Below are 13,327 nucleotides of genomic sequence, written 5' to 3'. Positions count from 1 at the left end.
TTTCTGTCTTGGTGTGTACAGTTGTACCAAATCTATACTCTTACCCTCTCTAGCACAACATTTTACACCTTTTAACACATACACGCACACACACATTTTGCACAGGGGGGGAGAGGGCGGAGCTTAAAATTACCTGGAATTAATACGTAAGATATCTGACTTTCTTATCGCTAAATTTTTTTGTTGTTCTCTAGTAGTAGGTTTTGGTTTCTTACCACAGAACTTTAGTATTAGTCTGTTCACTTTCTCTGCTGATTTCTTCAAACGTATTAAAAAAAACCAAAACAAACCAACACAAGTGTTGGCGGATTGGTAGAATTAATGCTTGTGACATTATGATTTTAATATTGTTTGGGTTTTTTTTCCCTTCAAGAATATAGACATAACAAACTTCAGCAGTAGCTGGAATGATGGCTTGGCTTTCTGTGCAGTCCTCCATACTTACCTCCCAGCCCATATTCCCTATCAAGAACTAAACAGCCAGGACAAGGTAAGACATTAAAAATCCCATTCCTAGGACTGCGAGATTTTATAATTAATAGGAGTTAATAAAGAAGAATGAACAAATTAAGAGTTCTAAAAAACCCCAGTATTACTAGGAATCATAATTGAAACACTTCAAACTACCTTGCTGCTATTCTTATTACAGCCTATTAATATTATGAGATCAATGGGTTAAATGGAACTTTGGAACAGATATAAGAAAAAAAAATAACAGAAGTTCATAAATGTAAGTCTGAGGCATTTTGTTTAACCCAGGCAATTGGGAAGTGTTTTCAGTTTGGATTTTGGAAGCCAGGAGTGTTTAAGCTTAAAGATTTTAAATCCATCAAAAACATTGTATCTTGACATGTTTTGTTCATCTCTTTCAATATCACAAGAATGTTGTTTCATCCGATTTTCTCACACTGATAAGTGACTGTGATGCTCCTTTCAGGTGATATGTATCAAATAAAGGTAAACTAGCAGATGTCAAGACTGTAGAGTAGTCTGTATGTATTCTAGTATGCTATAGTTAATATCTACTGGTGTGTCATCTGGAGATGTATTACTAAAGAAAAAAAAATCCTAAAAAAATAGAAGAATATTTCATTAACACAGGAAGAAATTTTTTATTTATGCTTTTAAAAGAATAAATAATTTATTCTTTAGCATTTTATATCTCAGGCATTCTTCACTAACAAGTATTTTTCAGCATTATCTTCTGAATGAGGAATTAATAAAAATTTTCTGTAAATTTTTGGACTATATGAGGACATGTTCATTCCGTGGCTTTTTTTAAATTACTATGGTCAAGTTACGGACTACTTTTGAAGCAAAAGTAGCAGCATTAATATGAACATTCTTAACAGCACTTTATTGTGTTTGAAGTAGTATTTCCTTGGTTTCTAACATGGTTTTGTATCTCATGCAGAGAAGAAATTTCACTTTGGCTTTTCAGGCAGCTGAAAGTGTTGGTATCAAATCTACTCTGGTAAGTTTTAAATGCATACTGAATGAATTATGTCCCATTTATAGAAATCAAATTATTCTATTTTTTACTTTCAAAAGATTTTAATGCTTTGTTTTTAAAAATAGCAGCAGATGAGCTCAGCTAGAGGTTATTGCCCCTGTATAACACTTGACTGAAAAACATAAATGATACTCCCTACCTCAGTGGCTTTGTGTAATAAACCCACTGCCATCAATAACTTAAGCTTACATGTTTTTTGCATTAAATAGTGACTGAGATACAGACGTGTGCTCCAGCTGCTGCAACAAAGGCAAACAACATGATAGCCTATAGCAGATACTCTTAAGCTATGAAAGGAAGAATCACCAAAACTTATGTCTTAGTATCATAAGAAACAATAATAAAGGCAATGGATCTGCTTAAGAATAATTTGAGATATAGTTACGTGCTAAAATTTTCAAGAATTCATTAATTCTCTCCTGTCTCTGACCTACTTTCAAGTTATTTAGGTTTTTTTGGAATTCTGGAGGTACAAATCAAGCTATGTAATTTGCTCTTTTGCTCAGTGTAATATGAGAATCAAGGTTTTAACTCTAAAGTTTAGACATTTAATTGGTCATCATTGTAAGTAATTGTAAGTTTTTTCAATTACTGTTTATAATAAGCTTTCTTAATCAAATTTTAGCTCAAAAGAATGAGTTTTCAACAGTACAGTATTTACGAGAAAAGGAAGATTTCTGAGGGTATAGAATTGGGAGAATCCCAAGCCCTTGCGAATAATCACAAAAATTCAGCTAAAATTGCTAGTATCAGGAATTATATTTAAGTGATACTTTTATCTAAATTCTATCAAATCAGCCATAGTAGCAACTAATAATACAACAAAGTCAGACATTTTTTAAAATAACATTTTCCCTGATCTTTATCAGAGCCTTTACCCCCCAGCACTATATTTGCTGACAACGGCACTGCAACTGTTGGGCTTTAGTAGTTTGACTTTGTCAGTAATTTGAAACATGGAATTGTCTTACCAAGTGCTGATGTAAGAACTAGATTGTGGAAAATAGCTGCAGTAGTTCTTACATATTTCAGCTTTAGTCTAAATGGTTGCTGTCTGTCCTTTCTGTTTTTAATGTCCTTAATTATAGATACTCTAAAAAGGCAAATTGAATAGAATTACATCTTCTAAGTAGAAATTGTATCTGTCTTAAGGATTTGGTATCTATTTACATACCTTCATACGCAGTGTGTATGATGCATATGTTTGTGGATTTTTTTTTTCCTTGTCCACATTGAATGGGTGGAAGGTGAAAAAGCATGTGAAAACTGCTGTATGTACGTAGCAGTGGTAATGTAAGGGGAAGTTGTTTTTTCCTGAATAAGAAAGCATTTGGCTACTTTCATGTGGAGAATTAAAAAAAATTACTCTCTCTTTTTTGAGTTCTGGAGGTTCCTGGACCCAAAGCTTACAGAATAGACCCTTACAGTAAACAAAAATTACTAGAAACTACATTTCTCTGTTTTCCTTTGTACATGTGATGAAAAGGGTAGAACAGGTTTTGTTTACCCTGCTTATTCACAGACAATCTGATATATTGTTACTGTGAAATATGTGTGAACTGGCCTATCAGTTAGACACTGATCGCTTTGTCTCTTGGATGTACCGGAACTGGTAGGAAACTAAACGTCACTCTTCCTTGCCTCTTTACTAAAAAATATGTATAAAGTAATCTAAAGTTCAGTAGTCTACTGTAAAATGAGATTCAGTTTATTGATGCTTGACTCTTACCCTGATATGAATTTTGCACTTTAGCTTCAGTTAATATCTGAGCCTTGATCCTGTGACTCACAGCTCCTAGGTAGATGGCACTGACTGGCGAGGCTGGTGTCGGGTATGTGAGCACTGCAGTCTGGACTGCTGTGCTAATTGTACTAAGTGGGGGACAGCTCCAGTATGTACAGCATTGGACATTTCAGTCTTCAGTCAACAAAATAACTATCCACAGATATGCTGTTCATAGCTGTTTACATTTTGTAAGTAATACAAACATGTATGGAAGAAAACAGAGCTTTCTTCATCAGTACTTTAAATTGTGGAAATTTTATGGATTTACCATTCCTAGGACTTTGTAAAAATGCTACCACATTACTCACAAGGTTATCATTCCTGATTTTGACCAATCTGTTTTCTGTGACAGGACATCAATGAAATGGTGCGAACTGAGCGTCCGGACTGGCAGAATGTCATGCTGTATGTTACAGCAATTTACAAATACTTTGAAACCTGAAACCCTAATAATTCAACCAATCCATGGGACAGAACCAACATGAGCTACCAGATCGAAATATTACCGAAATGCTAATCCCTGTTTCACTGAGAAGTGGCAACATTTGAGTCCCCTCAAAATTCAGTGACACTACCCTGGATTGTCTCAGATTGCTTCAGCTACTAAGCCTGGGAACAACTGTTTAAAAGCAAGAATTTGTTGCCAGAGTGCTTGGAATAATCCAAGTTATTAAGCTATTCAGATTAATTATGTAGCCTAAAGAGCCTGGACTACTTATGTGCTGCCTTTCCAGCCAGACTTTCTGAAGCTTTCTTTCCTAGGAGAGTGAGATGAATGGACCCTCCAGCATATAGGAGACTGAATGTACAGCTAAAGCTTTGAGAAGGAAAAGGATAACATGGCATTGTGTTACTGAACTTCCTGTAGCATCCTGATACCACAGAGTCTGAATATTCTACCCACAGCATATGGCACCCCAATACAGTAGAGTTCTTAATGGTAATTTAGTTACTGCCTTTACAGCTATTTTCCCTCCTTTAAAATATGCACAGTAATGCTAGGAAAACAAGCTTTTATTCCATAATGACAAATTGAGTGGAAAAGTGCTCTCAATACCTCGAAAACTTTGGCACACAAGAACTCTTCATTCTAAAGCTTCGTTATGAGCCTACCTCTGTCACAGTGATGTGGCTTCCAACTTTATCTTACGGATTGTAAAGACTAGCACATACAGCTCCTGGTTTTCAGGGTACGCTATACTTCAAGGAATCTATCCAAACTCCCTGTGCTTCCATTATAACAGAAATGAATCAATAATCAACCCCCATATGGCTTGTTCTTTCCCCTCTTCCTTCTTTGCCTGTATAGCACGCACAGTTACCCCAGGCTTTACTCTACAGCAATATGAGTATACGTCATGGATTTCTGTGGTAGAATTTTGGAACTAGGATAACATTTCATCTGCAGAGAAGATATTTTTAATAAGACATAATAATGAAGTAGTTTGTCTCAAAATCCAGCTTTGCCATGTTTTCTTTGTGTTTCTCATTGATCTTGCACATCCTCATCTGACTGACAGAAGGTGAGACATTCTCTGACAAGAACTATGGAGGAACTGATGTAATGTGTATACACCCAGTAGTCTCGAATATTGCGTGGAAATGACTCATTGTCACAAGGGAGGAACTGAGAAACTTTAGCCTGCTCAACTTCTATTTTCCTAAAATGTACCTGAATTCATGTAACAGCTCTCGGGCAAAAGAGTTCAAGTAAGTGCCTTAGCGATCATTGAATTGATACATCCTGGCACTTCAGGGCCTCTTGCAGAATGTTAATGGCTCAGAACGATTTCATATATCCATTTGTCATAAGCTGTTTATTGTAGTCTTGTTTGTCAAATCAAGGGAAGACTTCACTCTGTCGTTGCATCTGCCTCTTAGTTTTCTGAATACTTAGCAGCAATTAAGCCACAGTTGAACATCTCTCATTAATATTGAGCAGAAGCCTACATTAGAAGTGAGTTCTGTAACAACTGCTATTTATAAGCACATGCTCTTTCAACACAGTAACCCTGTTATAAAGAAAATGAATCTGCCATTCCTATGGTGCTCTTATGACTATTAAGGACAGTTTGAATGTCGTAGATGTTAACCCAGTGAATGCAGCTGTGCTTGGCATCTGTGAAACTTCATCGTGGTACAAAAGCACAGATTTAACTCAAAATTATTGCCAAATTCAAAAACCTGTTTTCTGAAGAATATAGCCCATGTGAAGAGTAACAATTCAGCATGTCTCTAGCAGCTAGTATTATATAAAAATACACTGATATGTGCCTGTGAGAATGATGAAAATCTGCAAAATAACCACTTAATCCATGCTGAGGGCCTTTGGAGAAGTTTTCAGAGCGGCAGTGTCTCGTGCATTCTTACAGTTCTTTAGAACCCTAAAAGCAGCCAGATACTCTCAGATTATTGATTGATGCATTTGAAGAGCCAACATAACCAAAAGACAATTGTTGCAAGAGAGGCTTCAAGTGAAAAAACTACATTAACAGATTTTAATAAAAGTCTGAAATACAATTTCCCCTCCTGCATATTTCTTCAAAAATTTGTTTACTTCATTGCTTCGAGTAAGTTTCAATAAGAATAGTCTTATTGGAAATACGCATTATTGCTGTCTCGCATTCCATCTTTTACTACTAAATTCCAGGTTTTGCCAATTTGTGTTTAAAAGTTCTTCTGTTCATCCTCTGAACAGACATCCTTATCTATGATTGTCTTACTCATTGCCTTAGATTTTAAGAAAATAGTTTTCTAATGAAAAGGATAGCATTTCTTCGTCTAAATTCACTCATGACCTATTTTGTTAAGGTAATTTGAGCTTTAAATTGACTTTTTTTTTTTTCTCTCCAATGGTCATCTTCATTTACTTGGAATGTTGTATTTGTCCTTAACTGAAATAACACTATTAGTATAACCCCTTTGTGAAAGGGTAAATCACGTTTTCCAGGTACTTTCTCTTAAAAAGATGAGTCTTCTGAGAGAGAGAGAAAAGTTATTAGTAATTATAAAAGTGATCTTGTTTTGAACTTCAGAGCTCTGTAAACTTCTTGGTGTGCTGCGTCTAATAAACCCCTGCTGAATTCATGTCTGTAAAGGAATGTCGGGCTCCAAGAAGAGGTTTTTTATAATGATTCATCTGAGCCTTTACGTGTAAGATGCTGCACAGCTGTCCAAGTGGAAGTAATGAAGCAATGGAAGATCTAAAACAAACATAATGCCCTGCTGCGCTCTACAACGTGTTTTTCCTGAAGGTTCAAACAGCGTTAAATTTTTCAAGAGGAAGAATAGCTGTAGCCCTTCTGGACGTGGATGTTACTGTTCTGTTTGGTTCCTGCTCATAGTTAATCCTGAAACAACCTGGGGTTTTGTACGTGTGAAGTGCAAGCTTATGCTTATTTACTTTCCTTTCTTTTTAATCCAGAAAATATTCCTGAATGTACTAAAAAATGGACAAATATTTTATCATCAATTTATATTATTTCATTTGAATATGTGCCTTGCAACTGCCTGCGCTGTAGTATATCAGGGTTACTCATTGCCAGCTGTAGGGGCGGGGTGGGCAACAAAATGGAGCTGTCGAACATATCGATGCAGATAGAGGTGTATCATCTTCTGGATCCTATGTACTGAAACACTCCCATAGGTGAGAGAGGTCAGTTTAGAGCCAGATGTGTATTTGGTTTGGCTAGTTGTCATCCCAATGCAAGATCATCAGCAGTGAACTGAGTGAACAGTTGTGGGGGGTTTTTTACTGAAAAAGAAGAGATGGGAGGAAAAATTTAATTTTGATTACTCAGGAAAATTTGGTCAGAGAAGTTTTGATATGGAGTATCTAACAATAACAGAACTGAGGTCACTTCAGAATGGATTACGCTTGATTTGGTTTTCAGTTGACTTTATTTGATGCAGTTTGATTTGGTTGTCTGGTATATTTAAATAGAAACACTAATTTATTATCTCTGGTGTGAATCTTGGTGGCCCTCACAAAGATCTCTCATTCTCGTGCTTCTGAAAAATTGTGAGTGAAATTTTCCCTTTTAAATTTGTGGGTTTGGATAGGTTATTCAAAGTATAGTATGTAATTACAGCATATTCTGATGTAAAGGTAAATTTTTGTCTCTTTTGCATAACATACATTCCTTAAGTTACATGTAGCATTTCTGATAATTTTTTGTCTGCAGTTTTGTAAAATATTTCCACTATTTGTTTTTCTCTAAAGTCCATCATCATGCTTTAGGGGTCCCTTAATTTGCCAGAGCTAAATGAATTCAGCTTTGGTGTATTGGTGTAAACTCATAGTAATACTACTGGCAGTAGTCATACTCTGGTTTTACATGCATAAGGAGAAATAAATTTGTCCCTTGCTCTAATGATGCAGTACAGTGGTTTAAACTGCTGAGGATCTGCCTTAAGAATTTTGTAACTGTGAGAGAAAATTCTTGTTGGCATCTCATTTCTGTTCTCAGTGATCTCAATGTTAACTTGTTACCTATTTTTTTCAGTTCCCCGATTCAACACTTCAGACATTTGGATTCTGTTGCATCTTTTGCATCACCAAAAAGTTACTTTTACACAATTCTCTCTCTGTACAGTTTTGGCCCAGGGTACAAATTTTATTATAAAGTAGTTTTAGACAAGGTTTTTTGGGAAGTTGGAGATCGGAGAACTTCTGGGTGGTTTTGGTACTTCCAGTGTTCTGCTTGTGACTGGTTTGGGAATGCTGTCTGGTTTTCAGGTGATACGTGACGATATCTTCCAAAGCTGCCCAGTCTGGACGGCTGCCATGAAGCTATACCTAGGCTGAAGTTAAGCCTTTGAAACTGTGTTCATGTGACGCATGTGGTGACTTCTTATCTGGCTCTTGCAACTACTGCAGTCACAGCTTAACTGCAGGCTGCATCGAGCCAGAGCTATTAAGGGGCAGAATTCTTCTGGGAACAAATCCAGTTGTACACCTTTACACTATTTTTTTGCCTGTTGTGAAAAATACTCTTGCTGAGGTGGCCTAAGAAAGAGGATTTTAAAATAGTAGTGTTCATGTACAGACTGCTTTAACTATATAGTTTGTTTGTGGTCCTTCCCTTGACTTGGTAAATATTTATTTCTGGGGTTTTTTTTATGGTCTGCCAAGCTCTATTTCTGCAATTCCTTTCTTTAAGCTAGCCTTAGTCTATGAATACTCAGTAACATTAACCAGTTGGAGAAATTATTTGGTGAGAAGTGGTATTAAAGTGTAGTCGTCATCCCCGAGGTCTGGATGTGCCACCGTGCTTTCCCCCATTAGTGTGTTGATTGGAAAAACGTGTTAGAGCTGCTTAACTCTATCTCCCATATAGCCTGCATCACCCCAGGGTGTCCATCAGGCCTTCTGGCCCCCAAATTATCAGCTCCTTAAATGAGTTAAGGATTCGTAGACATCTCTTGATATATTTAATTATCCCTATTTAGTGTTTCTGCTTTCAAAGGAGAGTGGCTGGATGGGTTTTAAATTACTGTCTGGCTTGCTGAGCATTCCCAGTCCTTCCTTCATCTACGTTTTTCTGTTGTGTTCCCTGTGATTTCAGTATCAGCGTTGTAGTTCACTTTGTAATTGTCAAAGCCAAGATGTTAAGCATTTGGAATATGTAGGAAGTATGCTTTAGATCATTAATGATAAATAATTTAAAAGATCAAGGTTTGTACAGTGCTGATTTCTGTTAGTGTTGATACAAATGTCTTTTTTTTTCCTTATGTATTTGTGCCTGCCAGTTTCTGGCATGCAACACCCTCAAACTCAGTTTGACAAGGCCACTATCCTAGCCTCCTTAAATTAACTCATTCTGCGATAATAGGATTATTTCCTCACACTGAAACTTCAGTAAAACCTATGAATACCAGATGACTTCCTTCCAACTGATGTTTAGCTTTTACTGGGAATATTCCTTACCCTTAGGCCACTGTCTGCCATGGAGTTGCACATTAAGTTCCCATCAGTTCCAGCAGGACTTGTGGGTGCAAACCAGTAGGGTGAACTTTTGGCAGAATATTATGGCAGCCTGATGCAACTAAGCTGGTTTCATTTTAATCCCCTATTTTCAGGGGGTTTCAGTTTAGCCCAAATCACTTATTCAAAGCTGAAATGTGGCACGTTTGTTCTTCACTGGGAAGTATGCTTCTGTTTAATAATATTTTTATGAGATTGTATTTCTAGAAATGGAAAGAAAAATGTCATGAAGCTAGTTTTGTTGCACTTTTCTAAGGCTTTTGTATTTTGCATAAAGTTCTAGAATATAAGCAAGTTGTTTGTGGAAGTCAAGGCTTAAAACTTGTGCCCCAGCATAGCGAGATATTATGTGCATTTTTATTCTAGTGATACGTGTATTATTTTAATGTCATGTAACTAGTGTATTTATGTGGTAGTTAGGGAGCCCAGTGGACACTCCTGCTGCAGAGGAGCCATCAGCAGTCCTGGTTCCACAGTTCATGAACTGACCTGTTCTGACAGTAGACTGCATTTGCAATAATGGAGTAGTCAGGTTTTGTTTCTGAACTCTGTTTCAATAAGTGGGGAGAAAGAGGCTTTTCTTTTTTTGTTCCGTTGTTGAAATTTCTCTGGAGGCTTTTACTGGTTTCCAGTTATTGCATATGTTCAATTAGGATGATTACTTGGGAATCAGTTCAGTAAAGAGGGCACAAGTACACATAACATACTCAAGTAATTAATCCTTGTAATTTATAACATTTCAATTTGTTAGAAACTTTTGGTTTTGCATATATTGTAAAGTCAATTTTACTATTTTTAAGTAGCACTTTTATACATATCTGAAGGGGTTTTTTTGAACAGAAGTGTTTTTCCTGTATGTTATCTAATGGAAAGAAAGTATAACACTACTAAATAAAGCATAGGCTAGTTAGCCTCCAGACTGTAAGTTCACTTTAGGTCAGTAATGATCAAGAGTTGTTCAATGTGTATGAAATAAATCAGTGATTCCATTTAATATTGGACAACTCTCCAGATCAAAGTCAGAAGGGCATTAGTTGGCACCCTCCAACTCTTGGATGAGGGTGCTTTCAGTTCAAGTGTAGGTAGAATTGACAGAACAGTGTAATGAATTTTGGACTTTGTGAAAGAACAGCATCTCATTGCTGTCTCAATCTCACTTCACAGCACTGTATTGAATAGGGACTAACCTTATTTGAGATGACACTGCAGCCTGTACTAATATCTTCTAAATTGCTATTTAAAGCTCATTTTCCATGTCCTTTAAAGATGATGTGAAAAACAGTGATTCTTAAAAGCTCTTCTCATTCATCCAGCGTTTCTGATTTGTATTGGTTTTACGCTCCCTTGAAACACAACTGTTAGACTGACCCAACAGTACATGGATGGGTTTAGTAATTCTTGTACCAGACAACAAGCACTTTTCTTTTTTCCAGAACCCTTTCAAATAGTTTACGCCCACAAGTTGACATATGTAGACAATTTACATATATTGAGAGGTTTTGCATAAATGTATCTATGTACATATACATACACAGATATATACATGTGTGTATACATACAATACACGTGCAAGTGCTTAATAGAACTGAACGTGTTTCAAGAAGTGCTTGCGTCTCGAATACTTAGGGTGGTTATTAGCTTATACATGGAAAAGGTAAAGAGGAAAAAAGCATTTTGCTTCTGGTTAGAGCTGAAAAATACAGGTTTGAGGAAAATTTGGAAGTATGTTCAAATTGTATTTCACCCTGTTTCTGGTTTGAAAGGCACAAGCTGTTAATCATTGGAACTTAAAAGGTCAGCAAGCATATTTTAAGCTAAACCTTTTGGAGGACCAATATGCTTTTAGTTTGCAAGGACCACTAAAGATCTGGGCATTTACTTTCTCCATGATGTATTCTGTATGAGTATTTAGTATGTATGCCTTCAATTTGCCAATGTTGCCATGTTTTCTTCTTAACTATTAATGAAATAAAGATTGCAAATAGCAAAACATGTGTTTATGTTTTCTTAAGTGAAGCCGCTACAAAAGGGAATATTTTAATGCTATTTCTGGCACCGTGGTTTTTCAGGAGTAAACGTTACAGGAAGTAATTTGTGGAGGTTTATATGCTGTGGATGAGAAGTGCATGCGAATGATTTGTATGCACGTAACCTCATGACTTTTTGGAGTCGTGTCTCTTGGTATACCAGCATACTTTACGGTATCTACCCCCAAAGGGTTTTAAAGGATAAGATGGTGAATACCCTAGATAAGAGGCACATGTTTAAGGCATCTGCTTAGCCTGTATTGTCCTAGTCTTGATAGGGGTAACAGAGAAGGGAATTGCACAGACTATGTTCAATTTAGGCAACTTCTGTAATATGTTGCAGGTTTAGAATTATTTAAATGTTACTTAACCCAACCCAAGTAAGGCAATGCATGTGTGTGTGCTCGCACACCCCCCCTCTCTCTAGAAGAATTGGGCTGGGGAGGAACTGAGGACTTAATCTCTAGAACAGTTCAGAGTATTTAAAGCAGATGCCTGAAAATAAAATTTCCAGGTGAAAAGACTGGAACACCTTAAATCTGATTGGGTCTCGATCATCCTGGATGGTAGCCGTTTTCAAATGCTGTTGTAGAGCTTTAATTTCAAGTGCTTTGGAATAAATTGGATTCAGAGGTTTGGACTGAGCTCCTGTTTATTTCAAATACTGTTCTTAAATGCACTGGCTAGTATAGGTATTTTAATTCTTCCTATTTATTACTTTTTTTTTAATTGAGATTTTGTGTGGTGTTTTATGGCTGTTCAGCAATCTAGAAAAGTCTTTGTCTCAGTAATGTTACTCTGCAAGAAAATGTCTTGCTTCTCCTTTCTTGAGGTGAAATACTCTCCCTGAATTTGAGTGGTTTAAGAAAACTCTTCTTAATTCTCAAAATTGATTTATATCCTGTTATTAAGCATGGATCTTCAGTTTTTGTATTTCTTTTAAAAATAAAAGCTTTAAAAGTGTAGTATAGTAAACTCATGTCAGAAAACATGTTTTTCTTTTCTGTAGCAAGTGCATGACAACATTGTAGGAGTGACTTGTATGCCTGCAACTGGCAATTTGAAGGCCAAGACAGAAGCAGTGAACCGGACACAGGTCAGGCCTGAGGTATGCTAAAACAGTAGTGTCTGCACAATCTGTAGAGCTGCAACTTTTCTTTCCCATGTCCACTGAAATAATATTCCCCTGAAATAATTTTCCATCGTTTGTCTTCCAAACTGTCACTAGAAAATTTTGTTAAAAATGTGAAACTAGCACCATGTATTTAAGTTGAATATAATAAAATCAGTTAAATAATTTTGAAGGTCTGACTGTAATGAGAAACTGCCCCTATGTGGAACAGTAAAATAAAAACCTCAGAAGCAACAGCAGTATAATATTCCATTGTATGAAATCATCAAACTCATAGTGGTTCTGCAGTTAAATTCTGTGTAGGAACTAGGTTAGCATTCTAGAACTTTCAGCTAAAATTTTCAACATAAAGGTTTTCACAATTGCCTCGATCAATGGAAGAGACTTGGATTCTGTGATGTGTGTTATAGACTCATAGAATGGTTTGGGTTGGAAGGGACCTTAAAGATCATCCAGTTCCAACCCCCCCTGCCATGAGCAGGGACATCTCCCACCAGCCCAGGATGCTCAGAGCTCCATCCAACCTGGCCTTGAACACTGCCAGGGAGGGGGCAGCCACAGCTTCTCTGGGCAACCTGGGCCAGTGTTTCACCACCCTCATGGTGAAGAATTTCTTCCTAATCTCTAATCTCAATCTGCCCTCTTTTAGTTTACAGCCGTTCCCCCTTGTCCTATCACTACACACCCTTGTGAAAAGCCCCTCTCCATCCTTCCTGTTGGCCCCTTTAGGTACTGGCAGGCTGCTAGAAGGTCACCCCGGAGCCATCTCCTCTCCAGGCTGAACAGCCCCAGCTCCCTTAGCCTGTCCTCACAGGAGAGGTACTCCAGCCCTCTGATCATCTTCGTGGCCCTTCTCTGGACCTGCTCCAACACATCCATGTCC

The 13,327-nt window shown here is 37.0% G+C and overlaps 1 protein-coding gene across 1 annotated transcript in view; it reads left to right on the top strand.

The window, feature by feature from the left end:
- SPECC1L (sperm antigen with calponin homology and coiled-coil domains 1 like) overlaps positions 1-11,275 on the top strand; it is a 71,531-nt gene extending 60,256 nt beyond the window's left edge. Inside the window, exons 14-16 of the mRNA XM_075434276.1 lie at positions 374-490; positions 1,415-1,474; positions 3,652-11,275. Coding sequence (XP_075290391.1) covers positions 374-490; positions 1,415-1,474; positions 3,652-3,741 — 267 coding nt within the window. The 3' untranslated portion in view covers positions 3,742-11,275. The remainder of the gene's footprint in view (positions 1-373; positions 491-1,414; positions 1,475-3,651) is intronic.
- The last annotated feature ends 2,052 nt before the right edge of the window (positions 11,276-13,327 follow it).

The sequence above is a fragment of the Opisthocomus hoazin genome, chromosome 13 (assembly GCF_030867145.1).
Source record: "Opisthocomus hoazin isolate bOpiHoa1 chromosome 13, bOpiHoa1.hap1, whole genome shotgun sequence".
In the NCBI taxonomy this organism is placed as follows: Eukaryota; Metazoa; Chordata; class Aves; order Opisthocomiformes; family Opisthocomidae; genus Opisthocomus; species Opisthocomus hoazin.
Note: the sequence above shows the minus strand (reverse complement) of the source record. Positions and strands in the feature narration are given on the sequence as shown.